Here is a 26103-nt window from a genome sequence, read left to right on the forward strand (position 1 = left end):
ACACATGCACAGAAGATTTATACGTATTTGCTGTATAGATAAATGACCTATTATTTTAAAATAAGTGTTGTTTGATGATTTGTTATTTTGAAAGAGTACCAAGTGTTTTTTACGCCGGCTTTTTCTCTCGACCTACAGTACCCTATGTCTTCTTCGCTATGCCGTCATTGCCGTCTAATGACGTGGAATAAAGGTATTGGTATTACACCTGCATCTTATATTCCAAAATAAACATATTTATTTATTTTATATATATAAAGAAATGATATGACTTATATTTTATTACTCTTATCTATTCCGTAGTTTTGTATGCATGATGACGCGTTACTTTTATGATAAACACTTTCTTGCGCAACATTACGTTTATATATCGACTATTTTCATACACCGAAGGCTCTAGAGGAGGTCATCTGTACCTACTTCCGATCAAGCATTACCGGTTTCTAGAAATATCGGAAAAAATCCTAGGAAAAACTCAACGACGTAGTAAATGAAAATATCGTTTAACAGTTACGGACTCAAATGCGTTTGTTTTTATATTTCATTTCCTAAATACGGCGAAATGTTTTAATGTTAATTCTGTTAACACTGTTAATGAAGTGTTCTGTAATATCTAATAATAGTTTAATAGTTTAGTTAAATAACATTAACTAATAATAATGACGTATTGAAGAAAATTACAATGACAATATTACTTATTAGCTATGTTTATTGTATAATTAGATTGTTATTCATGTAAAGTCGCACTCTTTTGTGAACTTTATTTTAGAAAAAAAACCACTTATTTTCATAGACAAAACCATACTTCATAACTTAGATAACTTTGAATTCAAAATATTTGTAAAAGTATATGTGTATTAAACGATTTTATCCTGTAATATGTTTCTATTGAACGCGTGTGATACTATTAATGGTTTCTTTCAGTTTCTTTCTCTTTCTTCAGCTTTGACGACTTTTGGAAGCTCAAGTAGAAGCTCCGTAGAAGTCAAGAGTCAAAAAATCATTAAAAAATCACGAAGGTGGATGAAGCTTGAACCGTAAGTGAAGATCCGTGGTATCCCTGACGGAGAAAAGGCGTATTAATGAATAAAAAACAATCGTAATGTTGTGACAATTAAAAGGGTTTTAATTAATTATGTTTTATTTTTATACACAATACGATATTTTAATAAAACTTTTTATGATTCATCATGGCAGTTGTATTTATAATATTTGAAATTTGCAACAAGACAGCTTAATTAATCTTTAGATTATAAATTCTTAGATGACAAGTGTATTTTCATTTATTATCAAGTGATTTTCATTATCACCCACTGAACCTATTATCGTGAATTTTGGGTAATAAAATTATAACTACATAATTATTAGCCTCGACTAAGTAAATTAAGGACATTTAAGATAATAATATTTATTTCTGGAGGGGTAAAGCGTAAAACATAACGTGTTATTTACATAACAGGGAAGAAATAAGCGGGGGCTCACCTGATGTGATACCGACCACCTATAGACACTCACTTAACCTTCCAAGAATTGGTCATCTCTTTTCTTGAAGGACCCTAAGTCGAATTGGTTCGTAAATACTTCAGTGGGCAGGTTCCACATAGTGGTAATGGCAAAAACTGCCTTAATAATCGGAAGGACATCGTGGTACGGGTGGAATTTCGTATTCCTGCCTCGACGTCCGATATTGAAACTCAATAGTTATTAGTATATCTTCTCTACAAAGTTGCTCCTAATTTTATACCTGAATTAGGCATCGTTTATCGATCAAATGACAGCTGTCACCTATGCAATAAAACCACAATGCTATAAAATAAATTCTTATCTTTTAATGAAATCGATTAAACTGAATTAACAGAATAAAAGCTCATATGTACTTTTAAATATTTAAGTAAGCATCGTTTGTTTTGATGTAGACAAAGTTGCAGACGAACCGAACAGTTCGCCACGTAGTTAGTAACGCTGCGTAGTGTGAAGACTCATTCAAACTTCAAAGCTTAAGACGTATTACACTACAAAGAGCCTGTCGTCTGTCTCTTTTCATCGCAGCATAATCCCACTATGCCAGAAAGGAAGGACTTTAAAGGGATAAAGATCATAATATAGAAGGATATATCACGTTTCTATTTCTGGACCAAACCCATACAACTTTCACTGTGCAAACATTTTGATATTCTGCTACGATACTAATGTCATTGGAAAAAACATCAATAGTGGTCACGTAACTTGTAAGATTAATTATAAGTTACGGTTTTTGTGCCGGTGCGCCCGGCGCCGGAATGCGGGGCCGCGGGGGGCAACCGCGGGGAGGGTAAAGCTGACTGCTGAGGTCACCTAGTGCATTGCAGTGGTGCGAATATGTATCGATGAATAGGAGCAATCGTTTCGCAATACAGTTGTGATTTTAGGTTCGATAACCTCCAAAATGCATGAACTATTTTGCTCACTCAGTCTTAGTTTTTTATAAGCGATTACCTAAATAAAAAAATACGCCCCGAGAGTACAGACGTAAGCTCTCTATTCAACAGTTACAGTGCATGAATTCGTTTCATAGAAATTAACATTCAATTACTTCGCATATTTTCTAATGTACGCGAGTGATTAATTATAGGATAAATATACACTATTATTTAATGCAGCCCGATGACCCAGAAACCGGATATTAGCTGTCAATCAAAGAACAGAACAGAGTAGAATTTGACGCGATTTAAGAAGAATTCTGTTTCAGAAAAAAATGTAAATCAAACACAAGGTTAAAAGTTCAACTTGTTGAACAATTGAAATCCAATCACATCGATTCTGCAACGACGCACTAATACAAGTTTTATCGACATTTAACGTTCATCGACCTGCGAGCAGCCCTAACGAGGCCGCGGCTCGCCGGAGGGGCTCCCTCGCCCTCCGCGGCGCCTCTCTCCCCCCTCTGTCGTATATAACGTATCGTGACACGCGCGCCGCGTCTTTCGATAGAACGCAGCCGTATTGTTCTGTTCTCGTGTGTTTACGATACCACGCGGATCGAATTGTGAAAGTGTCGTATACATTTCTCATAAGTGAGAGTAAACTGAGCGCGGCCAGACTACTAAGTCTAAACAGCGGTGTGAAATCTTCTCGCATTCCTAAGAGTGGGTTCAATGGAAGCCAGGTTCGTCACCTGCCGGAGTTTCCAGCAAATCAAGCCACCCGAAAAGAGCTTAGCCCCGCCGCCCACTGTCAAGGGGCTGCTATCTCGTTTCGGAAGTCAGGCTCAAGCGTTATTCGCACCGAAGAAACAGAAGTTTGGTTCGTCCGTTGCCATCCATAAGCTAAGGGAAACCAAGTGGTTCAAACATGACGAGCAGAACATATTGTGTGCGGTCCTCGAGTCCGGATTCGTGTTGGAAGTGCGAGCGGAAGACCCTCTGCCGCCAGATTCTGTGGTCTCCGCTGACTATCATATGTACGCCATCGCCATGTGGAAGAAGGGTAAAGGTACGTGAGCTGCAAATACCTTGAATTATTAAGACAGACAACATCGTGACGTTATGTAGGACTTGGCATCGTATTGTAGAGACCGTACGCCGATAATGCAGTCCACAGACGTTTGTAAATAATTGTAGTACGCGTCAATGTGATCGCCCACTAATGAGATCAAGGCATGAATTGTTTATTTATATCCGGTGATACCAGTTTGCGATGGGGTTTTACTTTAGAAAACCGTAGTACCTTAACTGGTTTATTTATAACTTGTTTTGTACTGCACTTAATTAGCATAATCGCAATCGGCCTTGTATTTGAAGTCATGTCATTTTACATTTCAAAGTTAAGTATAATATTTTTGTTAATAGAAAAAACAAAGAACCCGGAACAGATAGAGGTGTACACCGTCCAACAGAAGGGCGTGAGGAAACGTATTATCAAAACTACCCTGAGTAACTTCTGGAAGAAGGACTCCGTGATAAGAATCAACAACGTTGATGACAAGCAGGAGACCCCGAACAGTGAGAAGGACATAAGGGCCAAGGTAATTACCCAGCGGTCGTTTCCAATTCTATCCCCCCCCCAAATCGGTCATTGGTCATTCAGGAAATCGAGATATTAAAGCACGATTATGTGTTTAGAAATCGCGTTGATTGACAACTTAACTACGTAGATAAAATTACTACAAATTACATAATGTAGCTATTATAAACAAATACTGAAGATGCGTGTAGCATGGTTTTAGGTGTGACCTCAATATAAATGCAAATCGTGTACCAATTTCACAACAGATGCTCAACAAATTTTGCGTTTATTAGCTTCTTTATCGACATACCAGTCCCTATTCGAATTGTCAACCGTTCAAAGGTTCCTCTTACTTCGAGATTCTTCCTGTCTAGGACAGACGTCAGAATTGGAAACCCTCTCATTTCAGATAGCCTCAACGGGCTTTCTATTTGGAAAACAGTGGACAAGCTACTAAGGAGCTTCTACTGATTGCAGCTTGACATGGCTACCAAATCGCGGTTCGAGAGGAATTGGCATAACACACTGCATTTCGTCCACTGGTGCCGATATGGAGAAACGCCGCAAGAGGCTCGAATGCGACAGGTAAATACAAATTTGAATACTGTTTCAGTTACGCGCAATAATGTGTACAATTGAAACAATCGTCATATTCTATTTTGCTTTCTGTATTGTTCGAGAAGTTTTTAATTTTAATTGCATGAATGTCGTTCATATAAGCTGTCGTTACAATTTTCTTATACCAATTCCAATAAATCATGGAATTACAAACTCACCAGCTCCTCATAAAGAAAATCTATTCGCTTCAAATTAGGCGGATAGTAATAGATTTATTTTACAAATATAATTGTTGTTTACATACATTTGTTTTGATTAAATACTGATTAGGTATTATGCAATTTGTAAAGACAGTTTCAAAGGTCTCTCATATCAAACTCATCCATTTATTTGCTGACTGAAGCTTGTTTCTTAGACTGCTTTTCATCGGTAACATTGAAGACTGGCGCATTGGCGATCGTGCATGGGATATTGGGGTGAATATAAAAGATCGCACAAAGTAGTAATTCTGTTACAGATCAGCTTAACCACGTCGAAAACACCTATGATTATCATATTTTGATGGTAATCGTTGAGGGGCTTTGGACAAACAGCTGGCGACATTTTATCGGTGAGGGATTTTCTTATCAAAATTCAATTTACCGGAATTCAATGTGCCCATATTATGTTCTATCTTGTGTTGCAATTTCTTCTTTAATCATTTTAGCAGATGTGTGTGTTTACTTGAAAGGAGTGTTTTATTGGTATTACAAATTGGCAGTAAGAATCGTTTACACTACTTAACTGCATAGGAGTTGGCATTCGTATTGAAACGATAATCGTCAAAAGACGCAATATTTGAGGACGTTTTCATCTGATTTCAATCAGAACGTGAATATGTGACTGGAAAATTTTTTTTGTATGATATTTAGCCTTGAATTATTTGTATGAAAATTTTATATAATTTTAAGACATATTTTTACGCATGTTCCTATATAGCTGTTTTTTGCTTTTCTATCTTAAGATGATTCAAACAAAAAAGTGTTTTCACTTTAAGACAATTATAGAATAAAAAGTATACGCTCGGGTGGTTTACAAATATAGAAAAATGTATCCGTATACAGAAGTACCTAGTTTTAGTTCGTGGCTTTATTTAGACAAGCTTAATAGCTGTTACCATCTATAGGATGTCTAATGCTAGCCTTCCACTGCAAGCGAAACGGGCCCATTACGGACTCCGCTATACACGAAACGATGATTTTCATATTAAAAGATTCCACTTTGGTGGAAGCACATGCATGAAAATCATCGTGTCAGTCATATAGCGGAGTCCGTAATGGGCCCGTTTCGCTCGCAGTGGAAGGCTAGCAGTTATTGGCATTATATATTATAAATAAAAGCTGTTTCATTACTTGCTTAAATTTTGTAGTTGGATTTGAAAGCTTTTATGTACTGAAATTCATTCAAATTATCAATTACAAAACATTATATTTAAACGCAGCAATGTACGCAGATAAAAATAAATAATTATATGAAAAATTAATGCAAACTTAAACTTCTTAATAATTACCATAGACTAGACCCGATAAGCGATGTAGGTATATAAAGTTCAACTAGCAACACTAATTTGAAATGTCATTAAAGTGCTCAGCCGTGACATCAACGACAAAAGTCTATTAATTCAAATAATTTAGGTTAATTGGGTGAGTTGGTGATTCAAAACTGGCAATTGATTATTTAATATCGTTTCAATCGTTTAAAATGGCGCTTATAATAGACAGAACAATTTTTAACTGTAAAATTGTTTAATGTACCTGTATAAAATTCACGGGAAGAAGGCAGAGCATGGTCTTTGAAAGGGCTAGGTACCAGAAAGAAGACCTTATATTAGATTGAAAAAACTCTTAAGGCGAGAACTTTTTGGAGTGAAGTGGAGTACCAGCAGTAAAACTATAATGTTACATAGAATTTTTAATCTGTGCTATCTACCACTATACAAATTAAAAGTTGACGTTAATATATAAGGTTTACCTTTCTTTTGTTACAGATAAGCGAGTCACTGAAATGGGGTAACATCGGCATGAATATGGGCGTGATGCTAGTCAGCCAGAACAGCGCGCGTCCAAAAGCAAAATCAGTCTGATTGTCGCAGGCCGGCAATGCCGGCACTTGTTACGCTTGCTTCTGGCAACCCACAGCCGGGGAAATAGACTTTGTTTAAATTTAACGTTCTATATTCAAACATGACAATTGACGGTTCGAGGGTTGCAACATAAGTACAACTTCAACGGAATCTCTCGCGTAATGTTGCCTGAATGAGGTCCAAATGTATCAGTTTATTCAGATCTAAATTTAATTTGTATTATTTTGCTCAAGTATTATAACAAAATGGGTGCGGAGTACACCCAATTTTAACAGCGAAACATTCCTGAAATTAGTCGTGTCCACGGCACGTTAGGCATGTAGACTTAACGATTATGATATTGTAGATCTAAGATACTTGAAATGTTAGTAGGATTTAAACATTATATTATCATGTTAAAGACTGTGGTTTATCTGTGGAAATGATTATAGACTATCCGAGAAAAGCGGCTTACAGCTTAAAAATCTGTAACATTCAAGATTTTTCTTCAATATGCGAAGTCGCTTACAGTCAAGTATTCGGTATGAGTATTGTTAAGTATTTCTACATAATAAAGTATGAGAATGGCTGTTATTGAGTTTTGTACTCGTTTGTTTGATGAGCTATTTATATTGAAGCATTTTATAAATAAAATAGTTAAACATAGTGTTTTTATTTGTATAACCTTCTCTGTTATGATATGTTTATTATGACTCATCACAATTTGAACAGGTATACAACAAAGGTCATGAAGACATTTTAATCTATGTTTAAATTGTATATAATGCTTTTTAGATTTACATAGATTATAGTCTCGTTCGATAAATGGCCTGTATCTGGTGATTACGTCTTACATATTACCAACACATTGTCTACGCTTGAAAACGAAATCCAAGAATTCCTACAAAACATTAATAAGTTTCTGTACAATTATTATTATATTCGAGTATTGATAAAATCATCAATTATCCTCGCGTAGTGAAATCCACGCGAGACATAAGACAAAGTAACTGTCAATTAAAATATCCGGTTCATTAATGTGAGTCACAAATACCTTACGTCTTATTCAAAAGTATTGTTGGAGTAGTCACATTAATACATTTGCAAGGTGACACGAGAGCGATAAGGACAAAACAATCATAGCATTCGACGATATTAAAACGGAGGTAATATTTCTAATCTTAAAAGCAAGATAAGGATAAAACAATATATAATAGCATTAATCATTTCAGGTACCAGAAATGCAAGTACAATTTATCTAATCACTGCCATCTAGTGGTAAAATATATATTTACAGCAATGTGGGTTTTTGCGCATTGCCGCTCTAGATGGCGCTATTACAGATTATTTTAAAAACTATTTTTTAAGAATGTTACATCGTTTCTAAAAACAACTGATATATCTATATTAAACTCAATAGTCATGTATAAGTTATATATAAATATTATGAGTATGAGTGCTAAGAAGAATATAGTAGAAATTAGGGTAACATTAAAAAACTAAGAGCTATTCTACTGTCTGCCTCCCCCGTAGGTCAAAAATGGAGACATAATCATACCCATAGTGATTGGAGGTCTGAACACGAACTAAAAACGAATCGAAAAGTAACGACGTGTTTTAAGAAAATTGGTTATAATATATTTAGGATATTAGAAAAAATATTATCAATCACTCACCTCCCGTAGCAATCCAAACAGCATATCAGTGGACAGCGACCTCTCGTGGGCCTCGTCCATAATGACCGCACAGTAGTTGTCCAAATCCGGTTCCCGTAAGCCCTCGCGTAGTAAAATACCATCTGTCATATACTTTATGACCGTGTTGGGCGAAGTACAGTCTTCGAAACGAATGGCGTAGCCTACTTCCTCACCTATTGAAGGTTTAATGAGTTAATTATTAATTAATATGGGAAATACATATATGATAGGGGTGCCTAAAATTTTTTCATACTCTTTTACATAAATATTTCTTAACTATCCTACTAACTTCATGAATCTTAGATTCATTTTAGATTATATATTTAGTCATGCACTATATTCATCATATTTATTTCATTAGTTTTTCCCTTACTAGGGTTGCCTTAAAGAGATCGCTTGTTAGCGATAAGGCCGCGTGTTGCATCCCTTATAATTTTTATTTATTGTTTTTCTATAAATGTAACGAAGTGAAAACGCTAAACAGATTTTTATGAAATTTGGATTATTCCCTAGTAAGATCTATTTTTTATATTTATTGTGTCAAACATACACTTGGAAAACTAAATAGATCATACACAACTTTTAATATATAGAAACTCATAACTGTAGTAAATGGAAATTTACAATTTAATTTTTTTGACGTTCATAAGTCTGCTTGTATACCTAAAGTATATAAAGATATTTTGAGTTTGAGGAGTTTCCTTAAAAAATACATGGACCTTACCGAGCCTCGTGCCCATTTCATCAGCGACCCTCTTGGCGACGGACATGGCGGCGACACGACGCGGCTGCGTACACCCGATCATGCCCATCTTACTGAACCCTTCCTCGTGGAGGTATTGGGTCAACTGCGTGGTTTTACCACTTCCCGTTTCACCTGGATTCACAAATAAGACGAAAAGTTTAGTAAACATTCCGCTATAGTTGAAAGCCGTGCGCGAGAGAGAGAGAAAAACACGCGCATGTTTCTCTCTCTCTCCCTCTGATAGCAAGCCAATCATTTTCGTTTCGTCTCTCTATTCCGCATTAAACATTGTGGTGTCACGACAATTATTTATGTTGAGAGTGTATTGGTTTTTTGTATTTATTTTATTTCAGAATCAACCTCAAAATATACCATCAATGAAGTTTTTTCAAAAAAAAATTAAATAAAATAGCATCCCAAACATATTATGTTTCCTACATCAGTTACATCAGCCATTTTTAATTTATGGTCTCAATCAAAATTTAATATGTTCGACAATGACACTGACATGTAAAAGGCGTTTCTAAAAAAAAACCGATATTTATATTTGTTTGACGTAAATGGTATTGGTAACAAATATCCCAAAAAGATGCTTCTTAACCTAATGTTGAACATTATTACTTACCAACAATGATAATTACATTATTCTCTCTTATGACCTGCATTAATTCTTCTCTAACGGCAAAGACGGGCAAAAACCGTCTTTGCTCTGATATCGTTTTCTTTTTCACAAAATCTGACTTCGACTCTGGTTGTTGACCCTCTGAAAATAAAGAAAATAATTTATTTATTTTTAAATATACATTACCATAACAAAAGCAGTGTTATACTTACATTAATTTAAGTTAAGTGTTAATCATACCATAAAGTAATTCTATAATTATAGTTATTTAAATTAATATTTTTTTATATAAATTTTACTGTACGTGTTTGTCACTGAACTCCTCTTAAAAGGCTGGACCGATTTGGATGATTTTTTATATGCGTTTGGACCTGGATGGTTTAGATTCACAAATCAGCCCGGCAGATGGCGCTGCAGCCGGTAACTAGGATATTTATATTTGCAGCAAATAAACAGCTGGTATATATAAATCTTCTGTGCATGTGATCGCAATTAAACTCCTAAACGACTTGGCAGATTTTCATGAAATTTTTGTGTATTCGACGTTTGTATCGAATACACGTGTACCCGACAACGTCTGAAGGATCTGCTAGATATATATTATGACAGGATAGTTCTAGAATGTATGTATATTAAAAAAAATCGAGAAGGTAAGTGATTTAATTTCTCACCCTTGTCCAAATGTTCGGCGTACTTATAAGCCTCCTTCGTGGGCCCATCTTCAATTTCTTCTTGTTCCTTCTGAATACCCATTATGTTACCTGAAATTATATATAAAACATTTGATCATATTGACAATGTCAGATTGACCAGAGCATTGTGATTTTACAAACTGCAAGAAAATTATTTAATATATAAAAACATACATAATGTTACATAGGTAAAAGAACTAGGTTGGCTAAAGTGGGGCATGTCACAAAAAAGGTTGGGAAATACTGATCTAATAGTGTCAAAAGGTCTATAACTAAATTTTGTGTTCTTGTATTTTTTTAATCCAGCGATATACTGCAAATATCTCTTTAGCTCTCAATTCTCCCGCCCCGTCAATAAATTCTCTTGTCCTCATGCCCACTGACAATGCTGAAGTTAAGAGTTTGGTGATGGGTCTGAGAGACACATGTGCTGTTGGTAATGACTTGATACCTAGTCGACTTCTCAAACAGCACATCGAAGTTTTGGTCCCACCCATCACTTACATTTGCAACCTCTCCATGGAAACAGGAGTGTTTCCAGACATTTACAAGAAATCCCGCATAACGCCTATCTGCAAGGGTGGTGACAAAAGCCTTGTAGACAACTACAGGCCTATCTCCTTACTTCCCATCATGTCGAAAATCTTGGAACGTCTGATTAACAGGAGATTGGTTCATTTTCTCGAGAAATATAATATAATCTCTGACTCCCAATATGGTTTTCGTTCGGGTAGGTCCACTGATGACGCAGTGCATAGCTTGACTGATTTTGTAGTTAGAAATATGGATAGGAGGGAAAAAGTTATCGGTATCTTCATGGACTTGAGCAAAGCGTTTGACACCGTTTCTGTTGAAGTGTTACTGCACAGAATGGAGAGATTGGGCGTTAGGGGCATAACTCACAAACTTTTCGCGAGTTACCTCTCTGGACGTACGCAAATTGTGAGGGTGGGGGATTGGTCTAGTACTGAGCTACCTGTGACCTTCGGTGTGCCGCAGGGCAGCGTCCTGGGACCCACACTGTTCCTTATTTATATAAATGAACTGTGTGGGATGGACCTTAGAAATGGAAAAATTGTAGCCTTTGCTGATGACGCCGCCTTGTTGTTCCATGGTCAGGATTGGTCTGAGGCCTTTCAACATGCTCAGATAGGTTTGAATTTAGTTTCTGATTGGCTATTTAGAAGTTCCCTGGCCCTTAACTCTGATAAAACCAAATTCATAACCTTCGAAATTACGAAGCGTAAAATCCCTTCTAATCTTGAACTTGTGTCACATGCTGGATCATGTTTAACCAAAGTGCAATGCGGATGTCCAAAACTTACCTCCACAAGTACCTTGAAATACTTAGGTGTCATGCTAGATAGCAACCTGAATTTTCAAGCTCATATTGATCTATTGACCGGTAGAATTAGAAAATTGATTTATATATTCAAAATTTTGAGGCACATTGCTAATCACACATTAATAAAAACCGTCTACTTATCACTATGTCAATCCATTCTGGGCTATTGTATATCTTCATGGGGTGGCTCCGCAAAAACACAACTTCTGAAGGTAGAAAGAGCTCAAAGAGCTATTCTCAAGGTAAGCGCTTTCCTTCCGTTCATGTATCCCACGGCAGAGACTTACAAACATTGGAAGGTTCTCACTGTTCGTCAAATCTTCATTCTTGCCACAATACTACGCAAACACTCACTTCTCAAATATGACCCACACCTCAATGATAATAAGCGTAGAAAAAATGCACTGTGCCATACAAAACCCTTTCGCACAAGCTTTGCTCAAAAATTCTTCTGTTTTTTGGGTGATTACTTATATAACAAGGTAAACACTTCTCTCTCCATATATCCCCTAACAAAAAATGAGTGCAAGAAGACGGTTACACTGTGGCTATTAGACTTAATAGAAGCAATTAATATCGATAACAAAACATATGAATCACCGCATGAAATATGCAACTTTTTTAATGACTATTTTACCTCACTGCCTACTAAAAATAAAACAAACAATTTGCCAGAAGCTAAAATCCCTCTAAACCATAAAAGTATTTTTATTTCCCCCATAAATAACACGGATATACTAAAAATTATTACATCGTTGAAAAATACAAAATCTACAGGATACGATAATTTAGATACCAAAACAATTAAATCATGCGCATTATACCTACTTGATCCACTGACATACATAATTAATCTATCGATAGTAGAAGGGATCTTTCCTGAAAAACTAAAAATATCAATTATCAAACCATTACATAAAAAAGGAGCAAAAACACAAATGACTAATTATAGACCAATAACTTTAATTCCCATATTATCTAAAATTTTCGAAAAAGTCATGTATAATAAAATAGAGAATTTCTTTTTATCATACGATATTCTAAAAAAAGAACAATTTGGCTTCAGGAAAAATCGTTCCACTACCCTTGCGTGCTTTACCCTAGTTAAACAAATTACTGAATGCTTAAATCATAAAATGCTTGTAGGTTGCATCTTTTTAGACATGACAAAGGCTTTTGACTTTGTATGCCATGAAAGACTTTTAAAAAAATTAGAATGCTACGGAATAAGAGGTAATGCCTATAACTGGGTGAAAAGTTACCTTGAAAATAGAATGCAATATGTGGAAATAACAAAGATTTGTAAACTAAAACAAAAAACCTATAGATCCAACTATAAGAAAAATGAGTACGGAACACCTCAGGGCAGTATTTTGGCCCCACTACTTTTTCTAACATACATAAATGACCTCCCAGATGCTATACACCAGAACTGTATACTATTTGCTGATGACACTACACTTATAATAAAAGGCAAAAACGACCAAGATTTAAAAAACAACTTAATTAAATCTCTAGACGACGCCATCAACTGGATGAATTCAAATAACCTACAAATAAACATGACCAAAACTAACATAATTCATTTTCAGACATATAACTCTAAAACACTAATAGACGTACAATATAAACACAATAAACTGGACATAATGAACGAGTGTGTATTTTTAGGTATAACGATAGATAAATTTTGTAATTGGAAATCACATATTGAAAAATTACAGAACAAAATAGACCGTTTTGTTTTTGTGTTAAAACGACTAAGGGAAACTGTTAACCATGCTGCGGTATTAGCTGCTTATCATGCATATATTGCATCTATAATAAGATATGGAATTATAATTTGGGGAAATTCAGTCGAAGTGAATAGGGTATTTAAGGCCCAAAAAAAATGTATTAGAGCAATTTGTGGAGCAAATTGCATCGATAGTTGCGTGCCTCTATTTAAGAGACTCAAAGTGTTATCTCTTCCATGTATTTATATATTAGAAATGTCCCTGTTCGTACACAGAAATATACATATTTTTAAATCGAATGTAGTAAGTAGTAGACATGGGGAGAAATTGGCTGTGCCAAAAATAAATTTAGAATTATTTCGGAAAAACGCCTTCTGTATGGCAATTAAAATTTACAATAGATTACCGAAAGAACTTAAAGATCTTCCGACAAGAATCTTTAAAAAGCGACTTAGTGCATTACTTTTAGAAAAAACGTACTACTCAATAAACGATTATTTGTGTGAGACATGGTAATTTATATAAATTTAATTATGTATAATAATTGACTTAATTGATATGAATCTGACTAATAATGTAAAATCTAAACTAAGATAAATTTGCGCGCCACTGTGTGTGGCAGAATATGCGAACGACTGACAATTGTACCACCTTGACATTTTATACCATATTCGTGCAATAAATAAATTATTATTATTATTATTATTATTATTATTAAACTATGAGGTTACCGAGAAAATGCTTATCATAACTAAATAGTTGAGCATAAAGTTTGACAAAAATTTTATGTAAATTTTAGTTAATAATTATTTGGAGTATAATTGTGCAATATTTTTACGTCAATTATTCAGAACACACACATACACAGACACACATACACAAACACACACATACACAAACACACACATACACAAACACACACACATACACAAACACACACGCATACACCATGTGGTTTCCTTATAATTAATATAATTGTCTATTCTTTACATATAATCATTTTGTCGATTCGAAGAAGTGGAGGCCTGATGACCTGTAACTCAGGTGCACAACCTTTAGCAGGCATCAGTCTCACATCAGCAATAGCAGTGATCCAAATAAGAATGACAATTATTGTATATGTTTTTATATGTTTTTGTTTTTGTGAGAAAATAAATAAATATATTATTATTATTATTAATATTAAAAACTGTTATAAAAGTAATTTAATGGGTTAAATCTGTTTTATTTAAATATACTGTTTATTACCTATTTTAGTTCCTTCCAATTTCCAATGTTTCTTCTGAGCTTTTCGTCTTTCCTTTTGTTCTCTAAAGGCTTTTACTAGAGCAGAACCTTTCCTCGCGTTAATCGCCATATCAGATGTTGGATCTTTCACCTGAAATAGTATATAATTAAAGAAAAACTTGACAATGCTTGGCGAAATATATATTTATTATATGTAAAGAAAAATTCTAGTATTAATGTGGCAGGCGCTCATAGGCAACAATACTTTTGAATAAAAAGAATTAACATATACAATTCATATGTATACTGAAAATTTAATTTTTAATTAGGTTGAAATGAAGTTAAAACACAAATGGCATCATTGTTCCAAATTTTATATAAAATATATTATAACAAAATAAAATCTTACAGGTATAACAGGTTCCGGCTGCTTTGTAAACACAATACGACCATCCAGGAATGGAGGGACAATATTGTGTACTAATAAATGTACTCGGTCCACACTTTCCTGAAACATTTAATACAATGTTAATTAAGTAATTTAGTCATGAGTAAATACTCTCTATTCAGACCGGACTCTTTAGGTGTTTCTTTTTTATTGTTCCTTATTATCTAGTTGTCTGGAAGAAATCGCTTATTAGCGATAAGGCCGCCCATTGCCTAAAAACTTATAAAACCTGCTTTTTTAAAGATATATGTATGATTTTGTATGTTATGGTAATGAAGATGTCCATACTAACCTCATCAAGATCATTATTAATATTTATAGAATGAACAACTCCGCTTGTAAGCATTCTGTTCCTTTCCCACAGCTCATTATCCTTGTCTATTTGCTGCCTAGCAGCTGACACTTTCCGATTTCGGCGTTTCTCTATTTGTTCTTCCTTACGAGCTATATACTCAGCTGATGTTCCCGCAAAGGGATCAGATTCATCAGTCTCACCTATGTACAGAAATATGTTATTAGTGTTATCTAATGTGGTCAGTACAATTAAAAAGATCGGGGAGCCAACAAACACAACCATCAAGTGAATAAGTAGGCTATTCAAGTTCTAGGCACCAAAGGCCTAGTTTTTTTTTATGTAATAAGTACATATAAAACATATAAACCGTTCAAATTAATGATTGTTGAAAAACTGAATTAGTAAAAATTTTTTTGAAAACTTTATAGTAGACAGTCAAAATACAGTATATACAATGCAACATATTCTGTAGCTTGGTACTAAACAAGTATTAGATTTTTTAATGGAATCTTTCTTCTGAAATAGAACCAGGTAGACCAGTATATTTTACATTCAAATAACACATACTATTTATGTAAGTGATAAGAAAGATTATATAGCTATTTGAGTCTATATGTTTATGAATATAAGTTAAGCAATGGTTAATTTCTTATATTAATAATGTTTATGTTTTGCAATTTACTTTTTTTTTTTTTTCAGAAAAATCTCAAAGCATAGAAAGAAGTAATAACAGTAAAATTTAATATACATTTTAATATAAAAATAATTGCCATATTACCTTCACCCATATTGTACCAAGCACGGTCTAATTTCTTTTCTGCTTCCTGCCAGTCAGGATCATCTACATCGAGGCCTCGCCGTGAACTGACCCATCTGAAATTTAGTTAAAGGAAAAAATTTAATGAAATTTTCATTAATATGTACATATATTGAAATATTTTAAATATATTTTTTGATTAAAAAGTTATGTTTTGATATATTTTACATATTATTTACAGACATATACTACATAATAGTGTTAAACAAAACTTGGGACATTTAAGAAATTCCATAATAAAGTATACTAAATTTATATTTAAACCCTTAGTTGGTTTTAATTGAACAAACAGTCTCTAAAGTTACTATTATTTTAGTTACTTGTGAGGTGTAGGTCTAGGTGTATTATCATATGGTCTTCCTTTATAATCCCTGATAGGCCTTCTATCACTCCTAGTAGATCGATCTGGTGTTTCCCTTGGTTTGGGTGTTGGATAATCCCAACTTGACTTCCTAACAGCTTTTGGGTCATCATCATCTTCATCCCAGGCTGTCTTATCAGTTGGTTTTAATGCTTTAATACTGAAAAAATAGAATTATAGATATCTTAGAATTACCTTTAAATTAGCAGACATTCAGAATTTCATGAAAAATTATAATTGTACTGAGGTATACTTTGAACCAATAACCTTCTTAAATTCATGAAAAAAAACTTGACTACTAAAGCCTATATATACCTTGGTGTACGGGGCTCATCCTTAAACCTAGGTTCATAATAACTTCTTCTGGAACTGTCTCTATCAGAATCTCTCTCTCTTCTATCTCTATCTCTTCTATCAGACCCTCTATCTCGTCTCTGCCAGTCTCTGTCTCTTCTATCATCATCATAATGTCTGTCCCTATCCCGACGATCATAACGACGGTAATGGCGATCTATATCTTCCTCCTTTGATCTAGATTTTTTTTCCTCTTGTGTAGAATTGTGTACACCTTTTTCTCTAGATTCTTTAGTTTTTCTAAGTAAAAATAAGAAGTTTTAAAAGAATAAGTAAAGCATATTTTCATGTATGTGAAATGGTGAGTTAATATTTATATGTATTACAATAAAAAATATCCATTGTCACATAGTTTATTTATTAAATAATACAAACCCCTGTATTATTTATTGCCAATGTAGAGTAATAATTATTAAATATAAAAAAAGATTTAAAATAACCTAACCAACACTTACTTTTCTAAGCGTTCTAGCATTCTATTTCGAGCTTCTTCAGAAAGACCACCAGTGTAGGTTGGAGTCTCTTCATTATGTCTCCTGTATTTTCTTTCCTTTACAGTAGATGAGTCACTTTCATCTTGATTTGATTCTGATTCAGTGTCCTCAGGTTGAAAAGATATTAAGCGGTTTTGCTTACGCTTAGCTGCCGCTAGCTTATCTAAGCCAAGGAGAGAGGGCAAAGCAAACTGAAACTCATCTGGTTTTTCTTTCTTTCTAATGATTAACCCACCAGGAGCATCTCCTGAAGTCCCTTCCAAGCGGTGTAAACTTTCATCATTATCCGCCATGGTAAAAACACGGTTGCGTATAATATTAAGTATTAAACCACAAAAATTCAAAGGAATTTAACGTCCTTATAACGTACAATAAATATCATGTTTTGAAGGCATTCCGAAATAAGTTTGTTCTTTAAAGCGGAAAACTTTACAAAAACACAAACAGCACTGTTTAGTGATCACTGCAGTCTGCACTGAGAGATGACAGATTTGACAATATACTAAACGTCATTTTAATCTATTTGTCAAATCAGAAATAGTGTTCTGTGACAGTTACAAGACTTTTGCATTTGATCTTACAGAAATTTATATAAGAATTTTATATGGCTATGGAGATTACAGCCATATCATACATAGAATTAGATGTGATTAAAAACTTTTTCTTTCTAGAACAAATGGCACTTAATAGTATTACGCCACCGCCACCTATGAGATAAAATTTCTAGAAAGCTTGATCGCTCTTCTGATCTCTTACAAAAGCTGTCTAAGGGAATTTCTGTCAGCCCTCGATTCCACCACTGCTCAGGGAGGATGACTCGCTGCACACCGCAAGGGAGAAAGCAGATCCGTATGGCAGTCTCTTTCTGTCGAACTCCACTTTGAATTACCAAGGGCAGGAACCACCGACATTATTGCGGTGTGATACTGCGTTCCCTAAAGTTATATTCTGGCAACGTACTATCCGCAAAGCTTTATCTTCCTGCGCCCGATGGCAGTCCCCTAATTGTGCTATGTACTTGTGCTCCTATGTTGGCTTTGGTCTTTACGCGCCTTTTCTGGTACCTGTACTCGATCGGTGTCGTCCTTTGGTTCTGGAAGACCGTTTCAATACATCCGATCCCTAATTTAGGCTATTGTTCTGATTCATCCAACTACCCAGTAGCTATAACCTCCTTGGTCTCAAAAATAATGGAAATAATTATTAAAGGTACATGCTCCTGAGCTATCTAGAGGGCAACCTGCTGATTAGCGATTATAATTACGGCTTGTGGTCGCGAAGCTGGTGACCTCCTTGTATACCTTATATATACATAGGTAAGTTTGGACATAGAAAAATCCTTTAATCGGGTATTATAGCACTGCTCTCGAACTAATGCTGATATTTCCGTTTTCCCGCTGATCAAAGCTTCAAGTTCGTCATCGACGGAGCACTTTCCGAACTTAAACCCGTAAATGCTGGGGTCCTATAAGGCTGTGTACTAATATCAAAGATATGATGCAACTTGCCAACATTCACTGCGATGCGGACGATAGCACTAGAGATACTCGTTGCACTCACTGGGCAATTGTCGATGAGTACCGTTACAATCCTGTATCTGAAGTCGACACTCTACTATGTGGAGTTTTGGACTGTATACATAGGCTTGTCCAATTTAACCCCAAGAAGACACAATTTGCGCGTATTCCGCAAAAAAGGCTTTGTGAATACTCCTCTTTTCGATGACATTTTCCTTAAAGCCTCTGCTAGCATCAGGATACTGGGCGTTGGCATATCGAATGATGTTCATCCGTATCACCTGGACGTTCGTCATTCCACAACTGGTCGTTATTAAGGCATTTGTTGTCGCGCACCAGCTAATTCCAGGTGGAACCAGCTATTTCCACTTAAGTATTTCTGAACTAATTCGACTTCAAGTGTCCTTCATGAAAAGAGCTTACCAATTCTTAAACGGTTGGCAGTGCCCTTGCGAGCCTTCGGGCAGTGTAAGTGTCCACGGGCGGCAGTAGCACCTAACATTAGGTAGCCTTCTGCACGGTTGCTTCGTGAAACATAAAAATATATAAAAAAAAAAAATTTTTCTACCATATAATACATAAAAAAAACATTTAAAATATATAAAAAAATTTCCTAAGGTGTAGCCCAGACATTAATTTTCATCAGGTGTACAGTAGATTTGCGCAAAAAATAATTAGCAATTCACAAAATTAGTACCCCGCAATTAACTTGTAAAAATATAAACAGTTCGCCACAAATGTAAACAAACACGTGAACAAAATCTTTTTAATTTTTCCCATGCAAAAATAGAACAGTATAAAACTGTAGCCCGTGCAATATAGACGTGCGTTATGAAAAAAAGTTGGCGGGAAACCACAAACTTTAAATCGTCGGCACTGGAAATTTTTATATGACATATAAATTATTCAGAGGTGACGTACTTCATTGTACCTTAAATCAGTTTTGTTATTAGTGATAAGTTTAAACAATTCAATTTATTAGTGTTTTAGTGAGTGACAATAAATTAATCTCATGGATGAAACATTTGTGCATTGCTCGGAACTCACCAGGATGGCAGATATCGAAAATAGCCTGGAAAATAACGATGATTTACCAGCTGTCGCAGGTAAGTTTATTTTCATTCATTAGCATATTCATTTGATAGTTAGGTCAGGTTACCAAAAACAAATTTGTCGCTAAGTCATGATGTCACTATCAGTTTGCGCCTGAGTATTTTTTTATATTATGACACATTCTCGTTAGATAAAAGTGTGTAGTGTATTCAGTAATAGAAGATTTCACTGCTTTGGCTGTCGCTGTACTATATGTAAGAGTGTGTTATTGTCTATCATAATATGTAGTTGAGTTCTAATATCCTTATTTTTTGTAGAAGCTAGCTAAGACCTTTCAAGGTAACTATCGTCTTGTTAAATCACAACGATTTCAAATAAGCCGGTACAGGTAAAATTTAACAATATTTTGCGAAACCAGAAAAACACGTTTGCGTTAATTGCACACGTGAACGTGAACCAATAACATAGAACTTGATTGAGATAAGCCGGGAATAGTTCATGGTAAATAAATTATATAAATTGACGTCATTAATGGTCAGCGAAGATGCTTCTGATTAATACGCCACAGGTTGTTGGATTATATAAAAATGGCAATCAAATGTTACGATTATATATATTAGTCTGTGACATAAATAAAAAAAAATGTTGGAAATAAATGAGCGTGGGACTTTGAGTTAGGTGGTGGCTTAGGTGGATTATACTATACGACAATTTCGACATGGTTTGATTCACACGGAGACTTTTCTTTCTATGTCCTCATTTTACTCTCTTCGTACTTAGGAAGAAATCGTGAGAAAAATTTGCCTTAGACCGAAAAGCATCTGGAAATGTCAAAGACAAATATCTGACTATTCTGTAGGTATAATTTATACCATGCCATAAAATGTTAATTTATGTATGTGAATTTCCGTAAACATTTATGTTTTTACACTTCAAACAATAAATTGAAATTTGTTAAATCCTACAGTATTGTTCAGACGTGCCAGGCCTAGTTCTAATTTCAGTTTTTTCTAGGGCAACGATTTCTATTAAAAAAATGATTCAATCAGATGACGTAATCGGGGATTAGCTCGATAACCTTCCACGTAAATTACTACAGGATTTATCGCAAGGACATAGATATAATCCATTCCAAAATATTCACTTTACAAAAAGATGAATTTGATTTTTAAGATATATGATGTAAAAACTAATCACCGATTTTGGGTTTGTTCATTTATTTTACACAACTGAGAATAACATTTACTCTCACTACTGTCTAACGTATATTTAATTGAAGCTTCAGTTTAAATGAAATTTAACATTAATCAAACGACAATCGATACCCACCTCTTGAAATATTTCCTTACATCCTCTTTGCTTTGGTAAGGTGGAATATACCAATATCCTCATTATTGGTATATTTCCATAGTTAAATAAAACCCGAAGCATTGGCGAATTATGTTGGCATTCCGTATTTTTACGAGTCACTTGGAACGAATGTGATTATCTTGTCGCATATTGGAGAGGGATTCTTAGAGAAATTAACGACAGCAAATAGGTGTTATCTATCCTGCCATTAAGAATTTCGTCCAAAAATTATAGGTCTGTATCTGCCAACTTTCTAATCAGCCTAAATAAAAATATGTGCAAGAATCTGCATAACTCGAGTTATATTGCTTTTGGGATATTAATCGTATAATAAAGGTCTTAAATATGAATCACATACTTGATGAATAGATGTTTGTTTGACCTGTATTTTATTTACAATACTGTCATAAAATGTGACCTCTTCAGAATCTTTTCATTATGATGTAAAAACGCCATTAACAGTCATGATTCTCAATGAGTTTTGATGAAAAATGTTCACTGTTCAATGAACAAGGCCAAGCGACATGAAACTAATTGGTTGTCTACGAGTTAAGAAAACGTAACTAGTTTAATGAGTACAAGAGTTGTTATGACTTGCACTATGATTATGCCTATAACTACTATTTGTATACATCCTGTTTATTATTACATTCAGTAGCTCTACGAACTTTAAATGGCAAGTCAATTATATTTCTGTAAATATACCAATAAAATAAATAACAAATCAGTGGCGTTACCGGGCCTGAGATTTCGTATCTGGCTTGTTTGTTAATTAAAAAAAAACTCCTCTACTAATGCCAACAAGAGCAAAGTTAGTAGTTGTACTCAGGAGCTCGCCAATACCTAGCTTCATTTCGTGCAAGTATTAAATATAGCGCGACCAAATGATGCAGAACGACGAGCGCAGTGGAACACTCTGATCCTCAGCATAATGCTGAGTCAGTGACAATTACAATCACAGCACACACGCATTACATAAAACCTACCTTGTTATTTAAAAAAATGGTTATCTGTCATTCTTTTATTTTTTTCTTTGGTTATTGTGATTTTGTGTGTTTCTGTGTGTGTGTTTTGTTAGTAATAACTGCTATGTCTGTCTCAGTGATCAGCCTCCTGTGCCGGACACATGCCGTCGACTCTTTGGGTTTAAGACAAGCCGGAAACCGGTTCATGATGTTTTTCTTCATGGAGTTCTTCCGGGAATCGAACCTACGACCTCAGAGATGAGAGTCGCTAAAGCAACTAGGCCAACACTGCTCAGCGAAGTACATAAAAACGTATAAAAAACACATGAATACAAAATACAATACTTTGTTGACATTCTGAAACATTTCTGGTTTAATTAAATTTTGGCAATGAGCCGACGCGATGATATATTAGCCGAAAGTAAATGATGTGTTGCATTTTATATAAGGTTTCGTACTTCCGTTCTCCATATGGAAGATCTTTTAGAATTAGATAAAAACATTTCTGTTGATTTAAATTTCAAATTGTCAAACAGTGTTTTAAACACATTAAATTTGCAGACTTAAGGTAAAGTTGTATTTAATTTATGCAATTTTTGTTGCTTACTACGCTGTCCTAAGTCTTTTAAAACATACGTTGCGTTTTAAAAAAGCGTTGAGCGATTAACAAAAAACTAGCTGCTGTGGTCTCTGGCTGAATGACCAGCGCTGTGGGACATTCTTCTCCTCCTCCGAGCCAGGGCCAATGCATTACACAATTGTAATAAAAGTTAGGTCTATGTCTTAATCTAATTGGAATGTAGCTTTATCCTGAATTATAAATAAATACAAACCCACGGAATCAACACACCGTTTCAACCAACATTAAAATACACTCGGCAATCGAATAAAGTCTATTAGAACCAAATGTATTACAAACACATGTAATCGACGTTTATTAAAAATTCCCTGAAGAGTTGAAATGGAGCCAAAATCCTGAAAAATGTACTATGACATACAAGTTACGTTGGTAACTACGATACAAGAATACCGTCACAATTTGGCTATCAGCCAATCAGATATCCATAATGAAGCAAATTTGACAGGTTTCATATATTTTTTTAAAATATATAAACGATGACACGAGCCTATGGGACAGTCATCGCAGTCCATTTTAGTGGGTACTTTGCCGGCTTTTGAAGGAGGAGTACAATTTTTAATTTTTTTTAAATGTTTCTCTATATAAAGCTAATTATTTTCGAGTTTAATTTATGTTAGTTTAATTTATGAACTAGCAGTAAATGTAAAATCAGAAGCATTTAATGTATATTCTTCTCAATCTCTTCTCTTCTCTTCAAAAATTTGTATGGCTAACTGTAGAATTAAGGAAAAACACTTTTTTAACGGATTATAGATATGTATTATTATATTTAAACTTATAATTATTTTTACATAATTTTAAATTTAAACCGACGTTTCGCGTGCTTTACAGCGTGCGTGGTCACGGTGACTGAAGACAAAGGTGTTAAATGTCAAAAAGTATTACAGCTGCAGAAAATGTTGTGTTATCTGTATTTATTTCCCCGGAGTTGGTATCGACTAAAAGATGTAGGGTTTTTGCAGAAATTGCTCACGGTGTCCTCCATTTTCGCGGGTTGTTTATTTTGAGATTTTAATTTGGATATTATTGGATCCCAGGTGTTTGATAATTTTAGGCCGTCCTCTCTATTGACTTGACTTGACTTGATTGATTAGACGGCCTAAAATTATCAAACACCTGGGATCCAATAATATCCAAATTAAAATCTCAAAATAAACAACCCGCGAAAATGGAGGACACCGTGAGCAATTTCTGCAAAAACCCTACATCTTTTAGTCGATACCAACTCCGGGGAAATAAATACAGATAACACAACATTTTCTGCAGCTGTAATACTTTTTGACATTTAACACCTTTGTCTTCAGTCACCGTGACCACGCACGCTGTAAAGCACGCGAAACGTCGGTTTAAATTTAAAATTATGTAAAAATAATTATAAGTTTAAATATAATAATACATATCTATAATCCGTTAAAAAAGTGTTTTTCTTTAAATGTGTAAAAGTTATGTAAATAAAAGACAATACTATGTAGAATTAAGATCAATTTTTTTAAATATCTTTCTTTGCAATTTTGTAATGCTTAACAGTGAATAGTAAAACAGTCTTTTTTAAATCTTTATTTATTTATTTTATTAAAGTATTCCTACAGCTACTCATTAAACAATATTCAAATAATTATATTATACATAAAAGCCAGAAACGGAATACACATTCAAAGATAAACATAGTTTTACCTATTTGAACAAAAAATAAAAATTCAATTCCAAATTCTATTAAAACTATAAACTCATTTTAATTAATATTTATTAATAGACATAATGATTCAGGACGAATAAATAAATTGTGATTGTCTGGAAGACGCCAGTTGTTTTTCATTAAATTATGTTTAATATTTTTTTCCTTTTATGCAACGAAATATGCAACGAAGTGTTAATAAATAAATTAAAAATGATGTGATGTCGGGGGCACCAGGTAGGAACGAAGTTCCTTCGGCTAATGTAGTATCGACACAAATTGCAAAAAATCGTGCTCAATTTAATGTAGGTTCTAGATTTTTCTCTTAAATTTTGCTAATTAGTTTTTATTTAAGTACAAGAAAGTATTTAAGAAATTCAGTATTTTAGGAACTAATAAGTTACTTAAAATAAAAAATCATCGTTATTCAAATTATCAACTAAAAAGAAAGAGTAAGGTATTATACACTACTCGCTTATGTATGCGACTGTTGCGCCTGCGAACGTCTCATTTAGTTTTTTCAGTTCGGTCGCGCAGCAAAATCCTTATCCCCTCCAAGCCTGCCGTAAGGAACTTCGTTCCAATGAAAGATAAATCATTGCATAATTTTTATTTCTAAATAATTGCATCTGCAACCTTATTAGGTCTGGGCCTCAGGTATCTATTTATGTTTCATGATCATTTGTCAATTTAATAGACAAGTAGTTCATCAGCCTCCTGTGCCTGACACACGCCGTCGATTGATTCAGGACATATTGTATAAAGATAACCTGTAGAAAACTCTGATAATTTTTATTAATTACTAACATTACTAATCAGTACCTTCAAAAATGGAAATGTGAAGCTAGGGCGGGTCGCTAATTAAAGAAAATACCTACTCCTGGCAACAACCTTATTACAGTATAAGCTTTAATAAATATTATTTTTATACGCTTTGCGTGACTCTTTGTATAAAATAACTATGAATATTAATTATCCGCTAATTCAGTTTCAGCATGAATAATTAATTCAAATAATACTTTTGTTTATTAATTTGTTCTACTTTACTTAGTGTTCCCAACTAAGTAATTTAAATTATTCATTAAGTTAACACATTGTACACTTATGAACGTCAATAGAGAAATACAATAAAACAAATAAATGAGATTGGTATTCGATTTGATTTAACACTTAGTATACAAAAAATTCAAAATACCGTATTTAATCAACAAAACTATTGAGATCTGAATAGATTATAACAGTTATACAAAGTAACTTGAGATTTACTTTTGATATAAATATTTAAATTTTGATTACTATTTAATTATGCTATGCCTAGAAGGAATTTATTATCGACTTTTGTTTAATGTCAAATCAGGACATGTTGTGAAATTAGCGTTAACGAGGAGAAACCCGTCAGAGAGAATTGTGGGTGTGAAAAAGTGAAA

At 34.2% G+C, this 26103-nt stretch overlaps 3 protein-coding genes across 6 annotated transcripts in view; 2 read left to right on the top strand and 1 right to left on the bottom strand.

The window, feature by feature from the left end:
* Positions 1 to 17944, bottom strand: part of LOC110995412 (pre-mRNA-splicing factor ATP-dependent RNA helicase PRP16) — a 61659-nt gene extending 43715 nt beyond the window's left edge. Inside the window, exons 1-11 of the mRNA XM_022262576.2 lie at positions 17438 to 17944; positions 16944 to 17222; positions 16588 to 16788; positions 16229 to 16323; positions 15448 to 15650; positions 15117 to 15215; positions 14729 to 14858; positions 10379 to 10468; positions 9711 to 9848; positions 9065 to 9217; positions 8320 to 8513 (exon numbers count right to left, since the gene is read on the bottom strand). Coding sequence (XP_022118268.2) covers positions 8320 to 8513; positions 9065 to 9217; positions 9711 to 9848; positions 10379 to 10468; positions 14729 to 14858; positions 15117 to 15215; positions 15448 to 15650; positions 16229 to 16323; positions 16588 to 16788; positions 16944 to 17222; positions 17438 to 17769 — 1914 coding nt within the window. The 5' untranslated portion in view covers positions 17770 to 17944. The remainder of the gene's footprint in view (positions 1 to 8319; positions 8514 to 9064; positions 9218 to 9710; positions 9849 to 10378; positions 10469 to 14728; positions 14859 to 15116; positions 15216 to 15447; positions 15651 to 16228; positions 16324 to 16587; positions 16789 to 16943; positions 17223 to 17437) is intronic.
* LOC110995413 lies at positions 2943 to 7309 on the top strand. 2 transcript variants are annotated; one of them, XM_022262578.2, is made up of 5 exons: positions 2944 to 3471; positions 3828 to 4003; positions 4462 to 4569; positions 5060 to 5152; positions 6569 to 7309. In XM_022262578.2, the coding sequence occupies exons 1-4, from the start codon at positions 3135 to 3137 to the stop codon at positions 5102 to 5104; spliced, it is 666 nt and encodes a 221-aa protein (XP_022118270.1). In that variant the 5' UTR covers positions 2944 to 3134; the 3' UTR covers positions 5105 to 5152; positions 6569 to 7309. The 2 variants fall into 2 exon arrangements, with proteins under 2 accessions (XP_022118269.1, XP_022118270.1); XM_022262577.2 differs by lacking the exon at positions 5060 to 5152 and having other exon boundaries at positions 2943 to 3471.
* Positions 17945 to 19807: 1863 nt separating the features above from the next.
* Positions 19808 to 26103, top strand: part of LOC110995397 (adenylate cyclase type 2) — a 118301-nt gene continuing 112005 nt past the window's right edge. For 2 of the 3 annotated variants that reach the window (XM_022262552.2, XM_022262554.2), the window contains exon 1: positions 19808 to 20099. In XM_022262552.2, coding sequence (XP_022118244.1) covers positions 20006 to 20099 — 94 coding nt within the window. In that variant the 5' untranslated portion in view covers positions 19808 to 20005. The remainder of the gene's footprint in view (positions 20100 to 26103) is intronic. The other variant, XM_045627917.1, reaches the window with a different exon arrangement.

Source organism: Pieris rapae, chromosome 4, assembly GCF_905147795.1.
Source record: "Pieris rapae chromosome 4, ilPieRapa1.1, whole genome shotgun sequence".
Classification (NCBI taxonomy): Eukaryota; Metazoa; Arthropoda; class Insecta; order Lepidoptera; family Pieridae; genus Pieris; species Pieris rapae.